Source organism: Drosophila persimilis, unplaced genomic scaffold (assembly GCF_003286085.1).
Source record: "Drosophila persimilis strain 14011-0111.01,24,50 unplaced genomic scaffold, DperRS2 tig00000124-arrow-pilon, whole genome shotgun sequence".
NCBI classification, from domain to species: Eukaryota; Metazoa; Arthropoda; class Insecta; order Diptera; family Drosophilidae; genus Drosophila; species Drosophila persimilis.
This window is the reverse complement of record NW_020825294.1, coordinates 12224825-12247756: the sequence shown is the minus strand read 5'-3', so window position 1 is coordinate 12247756 and position 22932 is coordinate 12224825. Positions and strand designations below refer to the sequence as shown.

The following is a 22932-nucleotide window of genomic DNA, read 5'->3' as shown; positions in this document are numbered from 1 at the left end:
TAAAACAAATCAAAAATGTGGTGTATCGCATAAAAAAAAACCAACCGAAGAGCGAAACTAAACGTGACTAAAGGAGACTTGGGACTTGTTCGGGACGAACAAGATTAGGCGTAGGTAACGAATGAAGATTGAGTAGGATGACTATTGTTGTCTTGCCGGATTATATCAGAAATATGCAGTCTTGACTCGGAGTTGTTTGGAACAACACGTAAAGTTCCCAATCTAATAAAGTCTTTATGTATGGTGAATGTAAGTACTCTCTTTTTTATATTCTCAACCCGGAAAATACGAACCGTATAAAAGTAACAATATGTATCTTTGGAGTTTGTTGTTGCAACAAAAGGTTCCCTTTTTTTGCAAATAGTTGGGAATTGGCTTACAATTTATGAAAGATGAAATAAAAATGAAAAAATGTAATGCTTCGTCGCAACATTATAAACTAATTCTTAATGAAAAAAATCCTGAGTTCTGAATTAAATTGATTTCCATTGCTCGGTGGATAACAGATAACACTGAAGTGGGGCACTACTGCTGTTTCTGCTGCCTGATCCATGGCCATTGACTCACATCACTGCCACCGGCCTTGTCAATGGCCTCTGTTACGCTTAAACTCTGACCCGGTTGGATGCCATACCCGATGCGCAGGCCATGCGGATTGGAAGGAGTTTGGCAATCCATGGTGCACTCCTTCCGGAGCACCGTGTCCACCTCTACCGAGGCGAAGAAGGCCACGGACATGGGCAGATCGTTGAGGCCGATGCGGGACACACAGTAGGAGCGAGTGAGCAGATTAGTGATATGCATGGCCAGGGCCGCCTTGGCAGCCATGTCCTCCTGCACCAGATATCGAAGCTCGTCGTGGAAGCTGAGGCAGAAGCGGACGTGTGGTCCCATCAGCCAGCGCATGCTGACGAGCATCAGGTGGAGAAAGTCGACGGCACCACTCTGCACCACCCAATTGATGCGGGTGGGCAGAAAGCGCTGCTCCTGCTCTGGCCCGCCGTCCGACTCGAGCGCACGACTAAGTCGGCCGCCGAGAAAGGGAGTCTTCGGTTGAGCTCCCGTGGCAATCTCCTCCAGACGATTGAACATGGCACTCTCTGTGCCCCCTTGCCAGTTTGGACGGTGGAAGACCTCGCCCAAGGTCCGATTTCGCTGCAGGGCCAAACGAGAGGCCTCATAGCCGCTGTATCTGGGGGGGAAGGGTTAACTGTTAACAGGAGGATCATCGGTTCGCTGGTATTTCAGTTCTTACGCTCTGTCCTCTAATTCGTCGTGGAACTCCTCGCGGAGACGATACACTCGCTTGCCTTTGGTGATGGCGAACATTTTCATGGCCTTAGCCTTGGCCTCCGATGCACTGAACGTGGGATTGAACTGACGGAGCAGGGTCTCGGCAAACTGCTGACCAGCTCCATAGATCCTCGCATAGTTGATCACCTTGGCGTGGTCACGGGAGATGCCCACGGCCTTGGCGGTGATGGAGTGCATATCGCTGCCATTCGCCTTGCTGCCGCTCAGCGTCATCCAGCCCAGGGGCGTCGCTCCGTGCTGCCCGCAGGCGTAGGCATCGCCCAGCACAGAGGCTATCCAAAGCTCCTGCGAGTCGACATCGGCGCCTACCAACCTGTATCCCGGTGGGGCCTGCACCATTGAACGGAGCTCCGATCCCAGGCGATTCGGACGCGAATTGGAGGCCGTCATCCAGGTGGGCTCCATGGCACGTCGAGTCAGGGTCCCGCAGGCCACCACTTGGGGACAAATGGCGCCGTAGGACTTCCCACCATTGCCACCAACTACCAGCTCTGACGGGAGGTACTCCTTCTCCAGCCAGACCACCATTTGACCCATGATGCGATCTCGGTTGTTGCGCCAGTAGGACATCATGCGGGCAATGTCGATGACTCGCGCAGCAGCCTGGCACGAGGGATCGCCACTGGTGAGCACATTCTCCGAGAATTTGTTGAGGAAGTCCTTCGACAGCGGATTTCCCACCCTAAACGACGGGCCGTTCTTGTGCGGCAGCTTCAGAAAGAAGCAGCAATCGTCCAGCACCTGATTGCACCACACGCCAGAACCTGGAAGTCGTACAGAAATACATTTCAATAAGGACATTCATATGCTTAGTTAGGTTCAGACGCACCTTGGTACTGGGTCTCTAGGCGCTGCTGTTTCTGAGAGAGCTTCTTGTAGTGCTGCCTCTTTGCCAGATGTTCCTCTAGCTGTCCCGGCAGCATGGCGAATGCCAGATCGCTCTCCGCCGCGGAGGCGCACTGCCGCGCAAAATCTGGTACGGCACAGCGTTCTAGCAGCTCTTTAATTGGGATTCGATCCACTCCCGCTGCATCGCTGCGAAAGGGAACCAGGAAGCCCCAGCCGTGTTCCCGCTGGTAGTGAAGGGGATATCCCTCCCAGCAGAGGGAAAGCAGCTTAGGGGCAATCTGCATACCTGTGCTGATCTCGCTGGCGCCTGGACTCCACTGTTCATCCTCCTGCTCGCCGTCGTCAGTCTTGTGGCCAGTGGGAGGCTTACGGCACAGTTTGCGGTACCATTGGGGATAGCCTGGAAGCAGGGGACGTCGAGCCGGGAGCAAGGACCGCTGATCGTATAGGTGCTGGAACTTGGCATAGAGGCGCCGCTGCTCAGTGGATAGGTCGGACTCTTCACGCTCCGCACTCGGCAACGGCTTGCGCTTGGGAGGCTGCTTCAGCTTCAGCTGCTGCACTCCCCAGTCCTCGTCCCAGAGCCAGAGATTGCTGCGATACTGCTCATCGTAGAGCAGGGAGCACGCCTCTTCGGCCCGACGTCCCAAGTGGTACTTCGCCTCGATGCTGAGATCCTCGTAGGTCAGCTGGGCCTCGCGTATGTATCTCTCCCAATTCGAATTGACCGGCAGATAGGCAGAGCCCATTTCTAGCATGCCCGCCAAGGAGGCAGGATGCGGAAAGCGGTCGGCATACATGGGATAGAGCACCCGCAGCACGCGGTGAGTGGCCTCCACATCTCCGGCGCAGTAGTTGACTAGTAACTGGAAATTGTGCCGCACCTGATCGAGTGTGCCTTCTACAAAAATATTCCGTGGCTCCTTGGACAGCGCCTCCCCACCGCAGTACAGACGATGGACCTCGAGGAGACTGTTCAGGGAGCTCTGCTCCAGCCAGCCAAGGTCCTCGGGAGCCGGCTCCTTTTTTGATTTGAGCATTGCCCGCTGGTAGCTGGTCACCCCACTGACGCACATGTGCAGCGAAATGGTGTCCACAAAGCGGGTGCCAGAGTCCTCGATCAGATACTGCTCTCTCAGTCTCGCTCTGTCGTAGGAAACGTTGTGGCCCACCACCAGACCGGGTCCCCCAGTTCCCAGGGGTATGAGCTCATCCAGAGTGTAGTGCGGTCGCTCAAAGTCCGCGCCCACATCACAGGGTTCCACTTTTGGCACAGCCAAACGATGTTTGGTCAGCTTCGGACTGACCCAGCAGTACCATCTTTTCGTGCTGACTGCGGTGGCCAGAATCGGCGATTGACCGGCAGAGACGCACACCTCCACATCGAAGACGAGGCCCTTTTCCAGGGGCTGCTTGACGGGTGTGGCTGTGCCATCGTCAGGGTCGTAGGCTGTCCAGCCGGCAAGAAACGCCCAGCGTTTCGGTCTCGAAGGCAGCTTATGGCAGTCCACCAGGGGCAGCAATAGCTCTTCATAAGGTTCCACCTGTTGCTTGGCTATGCTGTGGAAGTGCTCTTCAATATTCTGCCCCTGCAACGCGGGCAACTTCAGCTGCACATCCGGTATTGGCGAACTGCTCTCGATGTCGACTCCATGGCGGTGCAGCTCCACTTTGTACTGCCTGGCGGCGGCTCTCTGCTCCTCCGATGTGTGGCGGGATGTTTGCGGGAATATTTGCCTGTGCAAGTTCTGCGAGATCATCTGAACCTTGACGAGGTTCTCCGAGTACTCGGGTGCTGTTTCCTCTTCCACATTTGCATTTTGTGGATGCTGTTTTGCTTTGGCTGCTTTTTGTGGCAGGGGTTTTACCTTACGATATATCTTGACGGTGCTACTGGCATAATGTTCCCGTCTGGGTTTGCTGGCATAGGAACGTATCAGGCGGAGTTGCATTATAAACAAATCGTTTACGTACTGCCAACAAATATACAGAGAAATTTTATTTTACCAAAAGTCGTACATACACACACACACACGCATAGGCATGCCGAGAGGGAAGAGCGAGCCAGAGAGAGAGAGAGGGAGAGAGAGAGAGAGAGAAGTGGCGGTATGTCAACACTTTTGCCAAAGTGCCGTAGAGTGGAGATGGTCACACTATTGGCTTGAAATCCCGCGCCTAACGCTTTTGTTGCCAAGTGAAAGATTCCCTTCGACAAGGGCTCCATCTTCGGTGGCAAAATCAGCCTCAGTGAGGATGGGGCTATCGACGAGCCCGCCTTGTCGTTGTCGTGCATTGGGCAGGTCCTGAATCCTTTGCAGCAGCAGGTGAGGGAGAGCGTCGACCGTCAGCAGTCCCTGGTGACAGACATTCAGAGCGCCCATGGAGCTTTCGTCTCGGAGACGGGAAGCTGTGGCAGCTCGCGCGACACCCTACGATAGCTACATTGAGCTGTCGGGCAATCTCCAGGAGGGGACTAAATTCTACAACGACCTCACCCAGCTCCTGGTCGTATTCCAGAACAAGATCAGCGACTTTGTGTTTGCCCGCAAAACGGAAAAGGAGGAGCTCATGAAGGACCTAACTACAGCGTCGAGCCGACAAGCTTGCCCGGCTACGCCCTCTCTGCCCTCGCACTATGCCTCCACCTCGGGTAGTGGCAGCGGTAGGTACAGTCATTCCCTAACAAAGTTTGATAATACATCATTTTGTTTTTTCGCCCCCATCCGACAGACATTCCATCCAATCCAGCTGGCTCTGCTCCCAGCGTACCGGCTGCGGCAGCTGCTGCCAATATGCCGTATCCTAACCAGGTACATGGCATGCCAGCCCAGCCAGGAGTTCCATATCCAGCGTATGTTCCGCCACCGATGCCCCAGAGCTTCAATCCATACGCCACGCTCCCATATCCTGGCAGTAAGTACTGATAATCGATGGAATTTGCATCCCCACTTATGCGAATGCTTTTCATTTGCAGATTGTCAGTATAGCCCCCCGCTATCCACAAGGACCACCACCTGGGCACTATGGCACCTATCCTGGCAGTTATGCTCCCCAACAGCAAGGCGGCTATCCCAACCAGAAGCCACCAGGATGGTAAACCGCATCCCACCCGTATTTATACCCACACTGTGGTTTAACCAAGGCCTCTTCGTTGAGTTCCGGATCGTAGAGAAGCGGCGATTGGTGGTCATGGCATTTAATGCTCTGTGTTTTGTTTCTGTTCCGGCTTTCGTTCGTTTGCTTACAATTGTATCATACATGTTGATGGCTTCTTGGATTTTAATCTCATATATGCAACAAAAATATCACGTATATAGTCTCCGAAAGAACTCTCGTTTCATGCCCGCAATGGTGCGTGGGGCACACATACTGCTGATGAGCAGTTCCAATGTGGAGCTGATCGGCAAACTCTCAGTAGCAGTTCTCGTCTTTGTTTGCAGCCGTTTCGAGTTGGACTCCAGCAAGAGCTTGTATTCCTCCTTGGGCATCACCTCCAGGTGCCGAACGGTGAGACGCACTCTAGCAAGGAGCTCCCTAAATTTGGATTGAGTCAAGTAATCGGTTTCCCACAGCTTCCGTTTGTGCTCCTCGCTCTCGGCATTCTGTACGGCCTGCTGGAACTGGGCAAACAGTTCGCTGGGCGTCGAGGATATGTCCTCCAGTTGATTGGGATTCAGTAGATACTGCTTCGTCTGTTCACTTTCGCCCTTGACAAAGCTCTCGACAATGTGGTTGACCAGAAACTCGTCCAGGGCCAGGTCCATGTCGTCCTTGAGAGGCACCCAGTAGTTGAGACTGAGCGATGTCTCCGTCGCCTCCACATAGTGCCACCAGTGACGGGGCACGATGATCGCTATACTCCAGCAAGCGCGGCAGCTTATCCCGCGCAGGGGCATAGAAGTTGTCCAGACAGTATACGCTAGACTCCCCGCAGCCAAAAGAGATATGTAGACCTTGCAATGAGTACCTGCCACTAACTAAGGGGCACTGCACAGGCAAAAAAGCAGCCAAAATACGCATTGCCATTGCTGGGGGACCATATCCCCTCACATTGAACTATGAAAATCAGGACACTACGGCGATATTCATATATATTTTAGGAATTTTGTAAGTTGAAAATAAAAAGTCTTATGTTGATAGAAATATTAATGAAATTAAACGAGGATTCTTCAGAAAAATCCATTTTTTTGGTTCTACTCCATATTGTCTGTCACGTCGTCAAATTCAACCGGCAGTGTCTGGGACCATGAGGCCACCGATGTCTTCGGCGAAAATGGTTCATTGGTCGTTGGGGTCCAGATGAGCTTACGTCGTACATTAGCATGGTGCTTTTCTAGCCGCTTCCTGTTGTTGTACCTGACATACATTCGGCTCCGATCGCTCACTTTGTAGTTGCTTTCCTGATCCCCGGGAAAAAGACTCAAGAGTTCTCTATCCAAATTCCGGCTTTTGCTTATCGACAGTGGAATTTTTTTCATAACGAAATAGTCGGCGATGGTATTTATGGCAATTCTTCTTAGATTCGGAGTCAGGGGCTCCGGTCGGCCCACGCGCTTCAGCACCGCCGTCGCCCCAACTTCCCTTAAAATGACGGCAGCCGTGTTGGTCGCAAAGGGCTGATTCACTTCAGACACTGCACTGTAGTGGTTGGAGGAAGGTGCCGCCATTATAGCCCCAAATACGCTGCTGGGCGCAAACGAGGGGGTATGCGCCTGGATTGGCCGGCACCCCATGGGCATCTTTGGCTTCCCAGTGTTTACAGTCGGTGGAAAGGCGCAAAAGCTGATAAGCGACGAAGTCGGAGCCGGTGCATCCTCACTAGGGGCATCCTCCCAAGGTGCATCCTCCCAAGGTGCATCCTTATTAGGGGCATCCTCCCAAGGTGCATCCTCATTAGGGGCATCCTCCCAAGGTACATCCTCACTGAAGGCATATCCATGGGGGCATCCTCCACGACACTGCCTGCATTTGACGGCGTCTTCTGCTCCACTTTTGTCCCATTCACCATTGCGGCGTTCCCAGCTTGCTGCGCAGCCGACGAGGGCGACGAGGACGCCTTTGTCGGCGTCTTCAGCTCCACTTTTGTCCCATTCACTATTGCAGTGGCGATCCCAGGTTGCTGCGCCGACGAGGACGCCTTTGTCGGCGTCTTTAGCTCCACTTTTAATGTAATTTCAATTTCCAATCTGATAGATTCATTTAAATAGATTTTATTCGAATTTTTACCGCCGAAATCGGCCAAACAACTCACCCGTCCATGGTCCCGCTTAGATTTGCTGTATCCGCGGCGTCGTTTTTCACCATTATGTTTCCTCTTCATCTACGAGCTCGGAAGCAGCACAAAAAGGATTGCAAATTTTCCGTTGCAAATTCTGATCTGACTGCTGCACAGTGGATGAAGCGGCCCATTTGGTTGCCAAATTACAGCAAACATAAGGAAAAACTAGAGATTGACCGTGCTGTCCACTGTGCGCTGTCGCGGTAAGCCATTTTTTACCATTCTTCATCTTCATCTTCGAGCGCTCGGAAGCAGCACAAAAAGGATGGCAAAATTTCCTTTCGTTGCTATGAGAGCGAAAGAGAAGCAAGAGTTCTGATCTACTGCCGCACAGTGGGTCAAGCTTAAACAATTTTCAAATTGCGTTTATACATATATATTTTATATATTACATATATGATATTATATATATTGTTGGAAACAAAACAAAAGACCCATGGAAAGAACGGGACAGGATTGACCGTTTTCGGCCCACTGTGAGCCGCCTCGGGATTTGACCAGACGAACACCTACACTTTGACTGTCGCCATTTCCAACTAGACTGCGACCGCGTTCACTTCAGTCGGGTGTAAAATGAACTTGGAAGAGGTTTTCATACGCCACCCGCTGTTGGCTGCCCGTGGACGCGATGTGCGGCGAGCCATCAGATACGTGGAGCGGCAGTCCCACTTGATAGAGCTGAACTGTGGGCTTATCAACATGGTGTCAAACTTGCAATTTTTCGGGGAGCAGCCTTTTGTCCTCATTTTCAATGAGTTTCATTTCAGGCACGTACCCAACGTAAGTTCCCTTTTAACCGTCTCTTTATATCATATTAAGTAGTATATTTACAGGTGCTCCTCAGCCGCTGGAAATCTTTGGCCATTGCAGCTGCAAATATGGACGGCACAAAATTCAAGTTTCTGTACCTGCAGGTGGTCCCTATAGACGTGCACGTTTTGGGCAGCAATGAGATATATGAAGGACTAAAAGTCGTAGTCACTTCAATTCTCAACCTGGGCTTGGCCCAAAATGTGTGCGGCGTAATATCGGACAGGTGCAGGGCCAATTTGAAGTCGCTGCAGTATGTCGCAAACTATTTCCCGGTCCTGTGGGACGAGGTCCATATGAAGAAGAAATTGGTCACGCGGTATAAAGATACGGTGGATAGATTAGGAAAAATCTACGGAAGCACCTTTGACCGAAACACATGGAAACAGAAGTTTTCAGAAATAACCAGCAGCACGCCAAATGAACTAAAGGAGTTTAATTCAAACGAAGTTTTAAACTTAAAAAAGCTATTGGCGCTGAACTTCGCGAAATCGTCAACACCTCTTAACTTGAGCAGAGTCAATAGCTCCGATCTCGATCTGCGTGGATTCATCCTCACCTCCCATGTGTACGATATTCTTAAATTTATCCACGTTACAGATGCGGATAAATTCACCGACACACGGGCTGCAATAAAATATTTTTCCCGCGTGGTAGGAATTGTAACCTTTATATATAATTAGATAGAGTAAAATATACGTACATATATACATATATATATAAATCAGGTGATTTTAAATACTAATGATGGGCGGACTATCCGAATCTTAAGGCTAATGTCCCTGTCCAGGACAGTCCCTTCTTAGGAGTTCTTCTGTGACCTCCGTGTAGTTGGAGAGTGCATACTCCCCGTTCTCGTCCGAAGGAAGCCTGGCCAGCCAGGGCATTGTAGTGCCGGCACGCAGGCAACCGACAATTTAGTTGGCATAGTCCAGATCCTTGGTGAAGAGAGCGGCGGCAAGGTCGTACTCCGAGTTGTTGGCACGTTCGATGACCCCGTCGAGCTTCTTGAATCGAATCAGCTGCTGGACGGGCCCGAATATCTTCTCGCGGGCAATGGGCATGTTGTCTCGGACATCGGCGAACACCGTTGGCTGGACAAAGTAGCCGGGAAGGCATTCGAGACGGCTACCGCCGGCCACCAGATTGGCGCCCTGCTGGATCATGCCAAGGATCTTATCCATCTGCTCCTGGTTGATCTGGGGATCCTGCTTGGTGTTCAGATCTAAGGGATTGCCCACGGTCCTCTTCTTGGCACGCTCTGCACTGCGCTCCACGAACTCGTCGTAGATCTTATCCTCCACAAAGGTGCGAGAGCCGGCACAGCAGCACTGGCCCATGTTGAAGAAGAGGCCGAATTGGGCCGTCTCTACGAATAGAGTCAGAAAGGATAATGTTGGGGGACTTTCCGCCCAACTCCAGGGTCACGCGCTTCAGGTTCGTGTGGCCGGATGCCAGTTGGATGAGCCACATTGACTGCTCAGCTGGCTTTAGGAAGATGGTGTTGCCGGTAGCCGCTAGGCAGATTTGGAGAATAAAAACACATTTTATTCATTTTTCAATAGAGGGGAAACACTTTAAAACACATATACAGACTTTTGGAACTATTGTGGAAGTACGAGAAAAGAACAATCTCTTCAGTTAATTTATATAAAACGGCTTTCACACGGTACAAACGATAAGAAAAGCGATTTTGGAAAACATTTTGGCAAATACTGCGCACCTGGCCAGGCCAACACTCTAACATACATATTAACATATTACACACTAGATCTGCAGGTTGCGCATGCCGCCGTTGATGCCGCCCTGCTCCACAGTCCAGATGACCAGCTGGCCATCCACGCCCGAGGTGGACACCTTGCTTGCGCTGGATTTGTCCCCAGCATAGATGCGCACACTGGTGATGGCGTTCTGGTGGATGGAGTCCACCACAGTGTCCGTGTTCTCCGTGCGCATGTTGCGGTCCATCGACTGGAAGATGCGCATGGCAGTAATTCCGCTGGACTCCCGCTTCTGCGACTTGTCCAGCTTGCCGCTCAGCACCAGTTTGTTGTCCGCCGTGAGGCTATACAGGAGCGGCACACAGCTATAGCCAGCCACAACGACGGAGTTGGGCGAGACCCATTCGCAGGACAGGAAGGGGAGGTAGCCGGTGCGGAGGCGTATGACGGTGTTGCCATTGGTGGCATCTGCAATGCTCACGCAGCTGTCGTGTCCTACCCAGCAGACCTTGTTGCCGTCGCTGGAGAAGCTCACATTGTTGATCCAGCCTCCGCCGGAGGTGAGAGAGTTCTTAAACTCGGCCATCAGTTGGCCCAGGGGCTTTCGGTTACCCCAGGGCGTGGGTGTGGGCGCTTCCTCGACATCCTTAATGAAGGCCGAAAATACGCGCACCTTGTAGTCCGTGGATCCAGCCACCAGCAGAACGTTGTTCGGATGCCAGTCGAGGGACGTCACGGTGGAACGAATCGGCTTTTTGATGTGCTTGGACACCCACCAGTCGTTCTCCGACTCGAAGTAGCAGACCGAGATTAGGCGAGCCCCAGAGCCAACGGCGAACTTGTTCTCCGCCGGCGACCACTTGACGCATGTGGCGGCGCGATTGATTCGAAGCAGCACCAACGTAGGCTTCCACTTGCCGTCCTCGCCCTGGGTCCACACATAGGCATTCCGGTCGGCTGCGCAGCTCACGATGCGATTGGTGTTTTTGGCCCAATCAATGCCCATGACCCGCAAATCGTGCTGATTCAGTACGTCGGCCAACTTCCAGTCGTTGCCATCGCGGCTGTATATATGGATCTCATGGTTGTTGGGCGATAAGGCAATCTCTGTGGGGAAGCAATGAGTCATGAATGAGTAAGCTCCAAATGCCCGACCGTCGGTCGGCAGCAAACTTACGCGTCCGGTCCTTGTTCCAGGCGTGGCATGTTATTGAGGCCAGGGAGGTGCCAAAGGTGAATGTCTCGGCCATTGTTGAGGAATAAATGCACGCAACGCAAGATCCAACCACACACGTAGTTTTGATTCGCCGGAGTTTGATGACCGAGTTAGGGAACGGAACGGAACCGAGTGGGCGTTGTTTCTGCTTGGGCGCTTCTCTCTAGTTTTAATCGCGGACTCTGGGCCGTCTACACGATTAATCTAGCCTTGGAAAGAAGGAGAACTGCAAATTTCCTGCCGAAATAAACACAAACGTATTGAAAAACCTTTCCAAAATGTAAAGTGCAGAAATCACCCGAATAGAGCTGCAAAAATATCGACACACTCTGCCCTCGATGTCTCAAACAGGGCTGCCGATCTAGCTATTTCTGACGGCTTTTTTTTGGAGGCCATCTCGGGAAAATTTTGTGAATTGCGGGAATCGGGCATCACTGGTCTCAAACAGTGCTGGAAAATACTCGCACTTTTGCGCGCTTTATCACCGGCAGCTGTTTGTAAGCAAATCGCAAATGGAAAATATCTGCGCTGCGTTGGAGCCGCTGTTTCCCTGCCGGGAGGGAGCAATAAAAACACTGGGCGAGCTGATTGGCGACTCCCGGGAAGACTATCCTTCCGCCCTCTATCTGTTCGGGCACAGTGGGACGGGGAAAACAGCCCTGACCAGAACATTCCTCCGAGAGTGCAGCAGGCAGCAAGGAGTTCGCATTGCCCAACTAAATGCCATCGAGTGCTATACCACAAAAATAATGCTGGAGAATATGCTGGACACACTAGCTCCGCGTCAGTGCACAGAGGAATCCGTTCGCGCCGACAACATGCTGGAGTTTGTGGAGCAACTGCGTCGTTGGCATGACCAGGGAGGGAGATCCCAGAGCTTCTTGATAGCCGTGGACAATGCTGAGCGCTTGCGAGACATGGATGCAAACGTTCTACCCGTTCTGCTGCGACTGCAGCAGCTGACCAGCCTCAATCTCTGTGTGATTCTCCTGTCCCAGATTCCCTTCGAAAAGTTTTATAACAAAACGGGTCTGACTGAAGTTATCAGCATCCATTTGGCCCAGTACAACAAGGCAGAGACCCAGCGTATTCTCGGCTCGGACTTTTTCCAGGTGCGAGGGCACCTCCTTGAGCAATTTTCAAAGGATGCCCAGCGCCTCGCGATCTGCGAAGCGGCCCTCACCGAGGACTTCTACAGCAACTACCTAAATCTCTTCCTCAGCGTCTTCTACAAGGCTTGCCGAGACGTGCCCGAGCTGCAGTTGACGGCCAGGAAATGTTTCTCCATTTACTTAGAGCCTGTGTTAGATGGCACGGTGGAGTCTACAGATGTCTCCCGGCTGTGGAGACACATTGCCGGACCCTTGAGATCCGCGCTCACCCAGATATACATGCGAACAGAAAAGCCTCCGGAAGAGCAGGAAGGATCGGCACCCATCGAGGATCAGAGCGTTCGCAAGCTGGCGCAGTCGCTCGAGTTGCCCTACTACGCCAAATATCTGCTTATTGCCGCATTCCTGGCCAGCCACAATTCCGCCAACCAGGACAAGCGACTGTTCGTCAAGCATCATGGAAAGCAGCGCAAGAGAATGCAGACGGTGAATGCCAGAGCCAAGGTTCGTTCATCCACACCCATCTATGCCCTTCTCAGTGTTTTCTTAACGGTCCAATAACCTTTTTTCCAGACTACGGAGAAGATGTCCACGACCCTGGGACCCAAATCCTTTACCATAGATCGCTTGTTGGCCATCTTCTACGCCATTCTTGAGGAAAAAGTGGGCCTCACCTGCAACCTGCTGTCCCAGATCTCCACATTGGTCCACCTCAAGCTACTCAGCTTTGTCTCCGGCGAACAGAACATCATGGACGGCTCGGCCCGGCTCCAGTGCACGGTGGGCCTCGAGTTTGTGCTATACATCGGCAAGGTGGTCGGCTTCAACGTGCGCCAATATCTTTGCGATTTCATGTAGGGGGTTCAATTCTCAGTGTTTAAATATATTCAATAAATAGTCGGGTACATCGCTTATGTGTATGGTCTCCGCCAGCCTGGTGTCCCGGCTGCGCAGTTGCAGCAGTCCGTTTTGCAGAGTTTGCTCGCTCAAGAGGAGCGTATAAGGTACACCCAGCATATCTGATTTGTCTACATGTTCCGTCAATTGGGAAGCATCCTTACTTAGGGCATATCCCACTCCCTGGCACAGGCGCAGCCCTGCCCTCTGGAGGACGTCTTTTATGTGAAGGCAAAGGTCGCGCAAGTCTCCCGCCTGGGCTGGATCGACCTCCAGGCAGGCGATTCCACACTGATAGGGTGCCAGCATCCTGTTCAGCAGTAGGGATTGCGTCTCGCGCCCATGGTCACAGCCATCCAGAAGAAGAGCTGTCCGAGCGGAAGATTAACGATCCATTTAAAGAAATTTTATGGAGAATTCCAAGTGCTTACCGCAGGTGGCTGTTTCCAGTTCAATTACGGATCGTATGACAGCCGGCGGCAGGGACTGGTCCGTTCTCGCATCGGGCAGTCGGAAATCATCGCCGTGGAGCATCACCAGGCTCAGTTGCTCCACTGCCACTCTACCCTCTTTGCCGTAGCTGGATATGATGTCGATTCCTTGGCAGTCTTTGGCATCCGCCTCCTCCGGCAGTTCGTGGGGAACGATTCGGTACCGACTGGGGTTCGAGGAGTACCTCATCCACCAAATCTTGCTCTCGCGCTGCATATTATAGAAGTGCTCCAGGGCGCGATAGGGCTCCACCAAAAAGTCGGTAATCAAATGCGTAACAGGAGCCTTGTGCCTAAGGAAAGGATTGGGTTGGCAGGAGTAGGAGGTGCACAGATGCTTCAGGAGTGTGGGACATTTTGCCTTTCGGGGATGCTCTTGAACCAGCTGCTGGAAGTGGGAACGGAATAGTTCGGTGCGGGAAAATGAAAAACGCTGGAGGTGCGTCGAGGAAACGGCTTCAGTGGAATGGCTGGTGCCCAGATGAGCAGCCAGGGGCCGCAGACTTAGCCACTGTTGTTTCAGCAGATCGGCATAGGCGTGCCCGTGCGAAAGGAGTTCGACGTGGCTGTCGTCTAGGACGCGGAAGAAGCCAGCGGATTCCAAAGACCTGAAGCAGCGACTCAGACGACTCATTGTTCCAGCGGAATATTGCCAGGCGGCGAGACGTAGTAATCTTCGTCCGTCACCTTGGCGTTTCTCAGCAGCTCCACGCGACAGTCACCCTCCTTCACCTCGTCGTTGCGTAACTGGAGCTGCTGGTTCTCGAGCACGGTGTAAAGCGGCCGAACGTTCTCCGTATTGATGTGGGCTATCTTGTCCGCAAACTGGATGCTACTGTTGAGCGTGGCCAATGCCTGTTCGCTATCCAGATTCACCAGGGAGAGGCGCTCCAGTAATTGAATGGTTTTTGCATCAATCTCCACTCTGTTGGCGGTTGTCTCTGGAAATACTGTGTCCACCGGCGTTTGTGGCACCTTCGTAGCGTACCGTAGCTCCTTGAAGTCCAATTTGGCAGTCTTAAAATTCGTTTTGGCTGCAATTTTGCAATAGAAACGTCTACTTAAAACACGCAACATTTCGGAAAAACATCAATGGATGCCGGAATCAGTGTGACCGCGGATTTATCGTTAAAATATACCGTCCGACCCTCAGAAATATACCGTCTCATCTTAAAAATATACCGTACAAAATACTAATAAAAAAAAGAACTTAGCCCTCTTAAGCCCCTCTCTTTAAAAAACCTCCTTGGTTTACAATGGGTTAATCGTCATCCGTCAAGGATTGGAAACCATATTCCTCGATTTTGATATTCCGTCGAATATTACTAGCTAGACAGAACATTTAGCCATGCCCACTCAATTTTATCCAATAAATGATCCTATTTCCTAATTGACTGGTTTAATTTAAACACTTGCTTTTATTGGATCTTGTCTAAAAAAACGTTTTAGCGAAATACGTCAAACCGTTGAATAATTCTGGCTAACTAAAACCCTTAGTTCTGCCCACATAATTTTAGGCCATTGATGAATAAATGTTCTACAAGATTGGCTAGTTTTTAGTCCTTGCTTTTATTGTGCTAAGTGGTAACCTGGCACACTCGTCCCAGAGTCTTTTCGCTCCATTTTCACCTCCAGCTTGGTCGCTTTGCACCTCAAATGCAATATCCGGCAGGATCTCTATTGCATTTTTAAAGTCTTTAAAAGGGAATATTTGACGGAAGGTGGAGTAGGATTTTGTTAGTTTAAGAATTTGGGCAGATATCGTGTCTTTCTCACCTTGTTGATGGGACACTGAAAGTCTTCTGGCCGCTTGCAACAGTCGGCCATCTTGTCGCTGTCATCGGCTGAACAGACCTGCCGGGCAGTCCTTTCATCACAGCGCCAGGAGGCGGATATACAGTTTTTGTTCATGTCACTACTCCCGCCACTTAAAATTTTCTGGGGGCACGAACAGACGTCGTGAGTACTGCGTATCACACCCCGCTGGCTATGCAGATGTGGAAACAATTTGGGCGACTGCGCAGCATTTTCGCATCTGGTGTCCACACGGCCCGGATGTCGGTTAACTGAAACAGACGCTGCAGCTCTACGGAACGACGCTCTCCGTTGACAGTGATCCTCTCCAGTCCGGTCTTGTCACAACACAACAGCCAGTACACAAATCCATCCTAGGCGGCAATGTTGTTCACCTGCGGGATATGCATGGTAGCAAAAGTTTTTCTGTAGAGAGGAAGCAGGAGATTACACATGTGTCCAGAGGGCTGGGTCCCCATATTGGTTGCTTACTTGTTCTTTCCATTGATGTCTATAGCTTCGATACGCATGGTATATCGGACTGTTGGTCCAGGGCCAACGCCGTGACTCCATCCAGCTCCACACGCTCATTGCCATCGCTTCGGGCTCGAATGATGGCCCGATGGTTGCCGACATCTGTCGAAAAGTGCCTCGCCTTCTGCGAGTTCGCCCAAGAAGCTAAAAGAGGAAACGTGTTAGAACACAGCTGAATAGGAGAGAGAGCTTCACCTAGGCACGGATATTCTTGCTGGACACCTGCAGCGGCACATTCGGGCAGTCTGTCGTAGCTGGGGTGATGCAGGGCACGTCCTTGGCGAGGCTGCGGCTCTGGCCCGTCTTGATCAATGTCCCCGGTGCTCCAGAATATAAACTCCGCATCGGACCAGTAGATGTTGCTGCCCAGCCAGTAAACAGCGATGCCGTCCGGCCCAATCAGTCCCGAGTCCACGATCCGCTGCACATAGGAGAAGATGCACTTGGTCTTCTGGTCAGTTCAGAAGATGCACAGCTCCACCACCGACACGTTTAGGGCGATGCGCACGCCCACATCCTTGAAGGGTATCCGCTCGTCGTCGTGATTCCGTTGCACTCGCTGTACTCGGTCGAGATGCGGCCCAATGTGCTCCTGGCGCGATAACAAAAGGAAGGCGGCAGGCACCACGCAGGTGGCACGCGGGGCCTGTTCAGGCAGGGGTGAAGCAGGCCCCATTCCCCACGGCAGAATCCAGATGACGAACAGCTGTTCCACCCCCAGTCAAGGGTCTGTTGAAATGAATTTCGTCTTCTGGGGGCTGAGGCAGGGCGGAGCAGTGGGCCACAGTTGCGCCAAAGGGCGCCGCTAGTCTTCAAAACGGCCGTCCACGGGAATATCTGTCCCACAAATCCAATTGAGATGGCAGGGCTTCGATAAGTCGCGACAGCTGATCGCTAGTGGTGGTTATTGATTATTTTAAAATATACCGAAATATACCGAAAAATACCAAAAACCGAAAAATACTTCAACCTTTTTTTCTGATCTGTGCCGCATTTACCATCACTACTCTACTTCGCCGCTCGTTTACTTCTGCGGCATTTTTCATTTTTTTTAACAAAAACAAAACAGAAACTAGCAATAATGCCCTACGCCAATCAACCCAACGTGCAGATAACCGAACTAACGGACGACAATGTGAAATTCGTGCTGGAGGACACCGAGCTGAGCGTGGCCAACAGCCTGCGGCGCGTTTTCATTGCCGAGACTCCAACGCTGGCCATCGACTGGGTGCAACTAGAGGCCAACTCCACAGTGCTATCGGACGAGTTTCTGGCCCATCGCATTGGCCTGATTCCGTTGATATCCGACGATGTGGTCGAGCGGCTCCAGTACACGCGGGATTGCATCTGCCTGGACTTCTGCCCCGAATGCAGCGTGGAGTTCACCCTCGACGTAAAGTGCAGCGAGGAGCAGACGCGCCACGTTACCACCGCTGATCTGAAGACCAGCAATCCAAAAGTACTGCCGGTGACCTCCCGCAACCAGGGAGAGGAGGACAACGAATACGGCGAAAGCAGTGACGAGATCCTAATTATAAAACTGCGCAAGGGACAGGAACTGAAGTTGCGGGCCTATGCCAAGAAGGGCTTTGGAAAGGAGCACGCCAAGTGGAATCCCACTGCTGGCGTGTGCTTCGAATACGATCCAGACAACTGCATGCGGCACACCCTCTACCCCAAGCCGGACGAGTGGCCCAAGAGCGAGCACACCGAACTAGAGGACGATCAGTTCGAGGCCCCTTACAACTGGGAGGCCAAACCGAACAAGTTCTTCTTCAACGTCGAGTCCTCGGGGGCCCTTAAGCCGGAGAACATCGTCATTATGGGCGTTCAGGTGCTGAAGAACAAGCTCTCCAATCTGCAGACGCAGCTCAGCCACGAGTCGCAAAACGATGCCTTGGCTGTTTGAAATGTATACAAACAACAAATACATATATTCTTAGTTTATAAACCATTTCGACTAATCCTTGAACAAGCTGTCTATGTTTATTCCCACGCCGCTGTCCTTTTTCCGTTCCTTGGGCGGGCTTGAGGACTTGGCTTGCTGCCCGCCAGCCTCCATGAAGTCGCTCATTAGCTGGCTTTTCGTCTCCACGTTAAGCTCGATGCCTGCCACAGCAGGCTCCTCCGAGGAGGCGTCCAGCCGGGACTGCTGCCGCTGCTCCGCCAACAAGTCCAATGCCGTCTCGTATATTCTCTGCTCATCGAGGGCTCCCTGCGACTTTAGGTTTTCGTAGATCTTCATAAACTGCTGCGACTGCGTGCTCCGTTTGTTGTCGAACAGGGATATCGTTTCATTGGGTCTGTTCTGCTTGTGGAGCTTCCTGTGCACGGACAAATCGACAAATTATTTCTGGTCTGGGCAATAGCCAACAATGCGGAACATACGCTCTGACTACATCTTCGGCATAGAATATGTTGCGTACCGGCACCTCGGGAGCAGGCCTGTCGTATCGGGGCTCTGCCTTGGGTGGATAGGCGGCGTAGACGTCATACCAGATGGGTTTATCCTCCGTTTTCATTGCGCCCCCACGGAGCAGACCCTGAACTCTTTAAAGCACAAAAAAAACAAGTGTTATCAGTGTGGTCGGGGCATTGCGGGCCGCCGCTTACCTAGTAAAGATGGTCCCGATTTTCTCAAGCCTGCTTTGCGCCATAATAACGTGTAGTAGTTTGTTTTAATTGATTAATATTAAATATTACGACACGCAGATTCTGGCACGCAGGTATCGATACTCAGCCGGCTGGTATCGAATTGGCAGCGAAACAAGTAGTGAGCCCATTTTCCGTCACTCCGGTACGGTCACACTTGCCGCAGATTCCAGCAGAGAAAAACGCTGCTGCGCTGCTCCGTCGTGAACTACCGTAATTTTCGCTCTGTTTTGATTGTTTGTGCAGGTGTAAAAATCGATCTATTGAATTGAGTTGACTCCGCGGGGAATTGTCCTACAGATATTCGTCTGACCACCATCCCAATTGACTGTGCGTGCTGTGGAGCCACCCCATATCGTCGTCGTGCCGTCGTTTGATTGTGTTTTTGGAAAATGTTGTTGCGCGTCGCGGTTCAGGAAAATTGTGCCATCGTTTGAGTGTCGTATGCCGTGTGCGTGTTCGTGTGCGTTTGCGTGTGTATGTGTTTAGTTTACATTTACCCTGCTCGATCGGACGCAATTTAAGTTAATTAAAAACGTTGGCTAATTCTCGATTTTGACGCCTCCGCAATGAGTAACTACCATCCGCACTCGTTGTCGCATCCGCACCAGCTTCAGCTCCAGAGCCATCATTTGACGCAGCCCCAACCCCAGCCCCAGCCCCAGCCCCAGCCCCAGCACCAACAGCAGCAGCGTCATCATAATCAGACGCCCACAACCACCCAGCTACTGGGGGATCGATCGGCCTCCTCCTCATCGTCCTCCTCAATGCTGGTAGCTCCCCAGCCCCCGCAGCCGCTGATAAGCAACTCCTTAGCCATACGCCAGGAGATCCAGCGCTTCGAGAGTGTCCACCCATCCATCTATGCCATATACGATCTGATCGATTTGCTGCCCCTATCCGATGCCCAGATAGCCCAATCCATTCGGGACCATGTGGTCTGCATTGAAGGTGAGTCCAAGTCCCACCACTGAATTGAATTTTCCTGCATTTCGCGCATAAAGTGCGCATAATGTGGGTATGGGTCAAGACCCTTCCTGGGATAGATTCCTTTAGAGTAGATGGAAGTCTCTTGATTAAACATGTTCCACACCTCTTCTGGCTGCCTCCATTGTTATTTGTTATTTGTTATGGACTGGACTTGTGGTTGCCTTTGTTTGGAGTGCTTTATGCTAATCTCTGACCGAAAATCTATGAAGCAACCAGTGCCAACCCCCTTCTGATTGTTGCCAAAATGTCCATTGAAGCGGGAACAGCGGAGCAGACGGACGGGAATATAAGAGGGCCATTGAAAGTGTTGTCGTTGTCGTTTCCAAAAAGAAAGAGCTTCGCTTTTTGTTTAAAACAAGCTTTTCTGCCCAATTTCCAATGTGTCTCTGTGTCTGTGTCTGTGTGTGTGTCGTGTTCCGTGCCCCTGCCACAGTCACAGCTTCAGCTTCAGATTCAGAGCTGCCTCAATGTGCGGGGCATGAAATTTGATGCTCAATGCTACCTTCTTCTTCTTCGTCTTCCTCCTCTCTCAGCAGCAGCAGCAGCAGCAGCAGCAACATCCAAAAACCGAATCCGAATCCGCTCACAAACGAAAACCGAAAACCAAAAACCGGTTCTAAAATGGTTTATTAGAAAATCTCTCGCGGCTCCCCGAAAATGTAAACAAAATCGTCAGAGGCCGTCTCCTGCCTCCTGCCCTTGTTTTTGTTTTTGTTGCTGTTGTTGACTGTAGAACATGGCTTTTCTGTCCGCGCTCTTATCGTGCAAACCAGATACATATGTACATTGCATACATACATGTGCACATACATAAATATGTATGTGGGAAACACGAGAGGAGACAAATCCAATAGACAGTTTTGCACGCGACTTTCTTATTGTCGATTCTAATTCGTTTGTCGTTGCGGGAATCGGGAATCGGGAATGATGAATGATGCCTTCGATACCCGCGATACCCTCGATACTCTCGGGCATTTGCACAGGGGTATGCTTCGTCCGTTTATCGATGGGTGACGGACAAGCGATATTTTATCTAAATCGGATACGAATGAAATGTTTCAATATACATATCTACATCTACATACATATGTATACCATATGTATGTTGTGAGCTGAGGCATGGGCATCTAACAGTCGTTACGATTATCGCATGGCCTTTCTACGTTTTGGCCTGTTTTGTGGCCTGAAAGCAAAACCTACTATTGACATTTTCCGTTCGAAATGCTTGTTTATTTATAGGCTCCAACAATAACGGGAGAAGGTCGAAAGCACTTAAGTAAAAGCTGAACAAAACTCGAAGAGGAACTTCTTTTGTTTGGTGGAATTCGTTTCGGAATGGAATCAATGGCTGTTGTCCGTGGGGCTCCATGTGTCACACCGATTTGCATATTAGCAAAGCTTTAATAAACCATAAAAAGACCAAGTTCTAAACTCCCAATCGCTTACACGATATCAGCACATCAATACCTAATACCCAATACCTACTAGTTCTATGGACAGAAATAACTTGCGTATCTCCGGGTATGGATGTACTCGTACCCACCTATGCACACACATATATTTATTTGTTTTGTTTGTTTATTTTGTTGTGAATAAAAAAAGTAACAGTCGGGGGCCCCAGATATAGATACAGATACAACACAAGAATCAACTAAAGCGCCGCTGGCGGTAGTCAAAAAACAAATTTCCTCTCTTATCTCAAATGGCCCGCAACGGTGTCCGGCCTCCCGGCCTCCCGGCTTTCCCATTAAAGCGATTGCAATTAGCGCCCCATCGACTATTTGCTGGGATTACAATACCAGCACAAGTACCCTTTGACCACAATGGGTATATTAACTATTAATAAGAGCTATGTTACAGTCAAGAATGGTTCTCAATTAAATAAATAATTATAAATAGTAAGCAGTAGTAATAGTACAAGTTTCTCATAAGTGAACGGACACACCCCAGTGGAACCATAATCGAATAAATGTGTTTCTAATGGAACAATATCGATATTTGATAACTTCGAATCACAGCAATATCGTACTTCTTGCGCTACTTTTTCCTGTTAGGCTTTGATAAGCAGTCTAACAGAACAACAAAACCACTTGTCAGCGAAGCTAAAGCCGAACATCAGTAAGCTTAATCATGCACACGACATGCAAATATGTTGTTGTGGATCGCTCGGCGTTCTCGGGCATTCTCTTCGGCATTTTTCGAATGGATCTGTGACAAAAATCGAAGTGTAAATATACTCGTATATGTACATACATATTAGATGTAAAATGGAATCAACCTCAAAAGTGTACTTCAAATTGAGAATAATTCCAGTCCCATTGAGACCTTCTTCACAATCACCAACGGCGGCGTGTGCCTGTCGTTTCTATAAGGCCTAAGGTTCCAGCAGTTGAGATTCCCTTGCTCTTTTCTGGTTGATTACATGGAATTGATGTCGTATATCAATCAAAGTTAATCAAATTGATACATTTTCTGTGTTTCTTATCAATACATTCGTTCGTTCGCTATCTTGTGCCGAAAGTTCTTTCTTGAGGCTGTCGTTTTGCTTCTTTGTGGCCTCTCTTCATAATTGCATATTTTATTTAGGGCTGTTATCTTTAAAATAACTGCAAAAGTATTTAAAAAGAATGCGGCAGCCTCCGCCTCCGCCGCTGCCTCCGCCTCAGACCATCGTCGCGGGAAGTTCCGATGATACGTATCTCCGTCAAGTGCCGGGCAGGCCCCTCTTATCGGTCCGCGGACTCGCTCTCGGAACTGCTGTTTATTTATTCTTAATTGTACAATAATATTGACATGCGGATTGTCAAAAGAATTATGGTCCGCCGCCACTGCCATTCTGTCTGTGTCATTCGGAAGTGGAACAATCGCTGTTGTGCGTCGATACGCTCGATAGCGTGACACGGACGGAGATGCCATTGAGATTGGGGGGAAAAAATATCAACGACTGCTGTGCCGCTATAGCCCCTATCCCCTATCTCCAATCCCCCATCCCCACTCCCACTCTGCCACTCTCCCATCCGCGAGTCTCGTTTATTTTTAACACAAATTGCATTTAAAATAGTATCGTGCACTTTGCTGGCATTTGCTATTTTTGTCGCTCGGAATTGCACAACAATTTGTTGCGATTTTCAATAAAAAGCTGAACAAAAGAAATGCAAATTCGAGAAAGAATTTTGCGGCGAGGCAATTAAGTCTCATAATGTGCCCGAATTTGGTGCTCTGCTCGCCTGCCCGCCGGCGAATGATTCACGAAATCGTGAATGGAGAAATTTAT

The 22932-nt window shown here is 50.6% G+C and overlaps 9 protein-coding genes, 1 long non-coding RNA gene and 2 pseudogenes across 12 annotated transcripts in view; 4 read left to right on the top strand and 8 right to left on the bottom strand.

Moving 5' to 3' along the window:
* Window positions 1-248: 248 nt before the first annotated feature.
* On the bottom strand, window positions 249-4148 carry LOC6598013 (DNA polymerase subunit gamma-1, mitochondrial). Its single transcript, XM_002023169.2, has 3 exons — window positions 2144-4148; window positions 1256-2078; window positions 249-1192 (listed from the first exon to the last, which is right to left on the bottom strand). Exons 1-3 carry the CDS (start codon window positions 4113-4115, stop codon window positions 526-528), a joined length of 3462 nt encoding a protein of 1153 aa, XP_002023205.1. The 5' UTR covers window positions 4116-4148; the 3' UTR covers window positions 249-525.
* Window positions 4149-4721: 573 nt separating this feature from the next.
* On the top strand, window positions 4722-5344 carry LOC6598014. The gene is made up of 3 exons (XM_026987704.1): window positions 4722-4825; window positions 4894-5076; window positions 5138-5344. The coding sequence occupies exons 1-3, from the start codon at window positions 4799-4801 to the stop codon at window positions 5258-5260; spliced, it is 333 nt and encodes a 110-aa protein (XP_026843505.1). The 5' UTR covers window positions 4722-4798; the 3' UTR covers window positions 5261-5344.
* A 124-nt stretch (window positions 5345-5468) lies between these two features.
* LOC6598015 lies at window positions 5469-6189 on the bottom strand (annotated as a pseudogene).
* Window positions 6190-8904: 2715 nt separating this feature from the next.
* On the bottom strand, window positions 8905-9786 carry LOC6598017 (annotated as a pseudogene).
* A 70-nt stretch (window positions 9787-9856) lies between these two features.
* Window positions 9857-11445, bottom strand: LOC6598018 (actin-related protein 2/3 complex subunit 1A-B). Its single transcript, XM_002023174.2, has 2 exons — window positions 11150-11445; window positions 9857-11079 (listed from the first exon to the last, which is right to left on the bottom strand). Exons 1-2 carry the CDS (start codon window positions 11220-11222, stop codon window positions 10019-10021), a joined length of 1134 nt encoding a protein of 377 aa, XP_002023210.1. The 5' UTR covers window positions 11223-11445; the 3' UTR covers window positions 9857-10018.
* A 200-nt stretch (window positions 11446-11645) lies between these two features.
* LOC6598019 (origin recognition complex subunit 5) lies at window positions 11646-13214 on the top strand. The gene is made up of 2 exons (XM_002023175.2): window positions 11646-12804; window positions 12874-13214. The coding sequence occupies exons 1-2, from the start codon at window positions 11701-11703 to the stop codon at window positions 13156-13158; spliced, it is 1389 nt and encodes a 462-aa protein (XP_002023211.1). The 5' UTR covers window positions 11646-11700; the 3' UTR covers window positions 13159-13214.
* LOC6598020 (DNA polymerase subunit gamma-2, mitochondrial) lies at window positions 13163-14331 on the bottom strand. The gene is made up of 2 exons (XM_002023176.2): window positions 13629-14331; window positions 13163-13565 (listed from the first exon to the last, which is right to left on the bottom strand). The coding sequence occupies exons 1-2, from the start codon at window positions 14320-14322 to the stop codon at window positions 13171-13173; spliced, it is 1089 nt and encodes a 362-aa protein (XP_002023212.2). The 5' UTR covers window positions 14323-14331; the 3' UTR covers window positions 13163-13170.
* Window positions 14315-14765, bottom strand: LOC6598021 (glutamyl-tRNA(Gln) amidotransferase subunit C, mitochondrial). The gene has a single exon (XM_026988057.1). It carries the CDS (start codon window positions 14763-14765, stop codon window positions 14319-14321), a length of 447 nt encoding a protein of 148 aa, XP_026843858.1. The 3' UTR covers window positions 14315-14318.
* Window positions 14766-15238: 473 nt separating this feature from the next.
* On the bottom strand, window positions 15239-16848 carry LOC6598022. 3 transcript variants are annotated; one of them, XR_003408599.1, is made up of 4 exons: window positions 16212-16848; window positions 15975-16160; window positions 15465-15908; window positions 15239-15383 (listed from the first exon to the last, which is right to left on the bottom strand). It is a non-coding gene; the product is annotated as an uncharacterized LOC6598022 (long non-coding RNA). The 3 variants fall into 3 exon arrangements; XR_003408601.1 differs by having other exon boundaries at window positions 15465-15877; XR_003408600.1 differs by having other exon boundaries at window positions 16220-16848.
* Window positions 16849-17050: 202 nt separating this feature from the next.
* On the top strand, window positions 17051-17988 carry LOC6598023 (DNA-directed RNA polymerase II subunit RPB3). The gene has a single exon (XM_002023179.2). The coding sequence runs from the start codon at window positions 17098-17100 to the stop codon at window positions 17923-17925; it is 828 nt and encodes a 275-aa protein (XP_002023215.1). The 5' UTR covers window positions 17051-17097; the 3' UTR covers window positions 17926-17988.
* On the bottom strand, window positions 17945-18716 carry LOC6598024 (probable 28S ribosomal protein S23, mitochondrial). Its single transcript, XM_002023180.2, has 3 exons — window positions 18630-18716; window positions 18405-18566; window positions 17945-18340 (listed from the first exon to the last, which is right to left on the bottom strand). The coding sequence occupies exons 1-3, from the start codon at window positions 18671-18673 to the stop codon at window positions 17977-17979; spliced, it is 570 nt and encodes a 189-aa protein (XP_002023216.1). The 5' UTR covers window positions 18674-18716; the 3' UTR covers window positions 17945-17976.
* A 655-nt stretch (window positions 18717-19371) lies between these two features.
* Window positions 19372-22932, top strand: part of LOC6597999 (centaurin-gamma-1A) — a 63398-nt gene continuing 59837 nt past the window's right edge. The window contains exon 1 of the mRNA XM_026987679.1: window positions 19372-19619. Coding sequence (XP_026843480.1) covers window positions 19436-19619 — 184 coding nt within the window. The 5' untranslated portion in view covers window positions 19372-19435. The remainder of the gene's footprint in view (window positions 19620-22932) is intronic.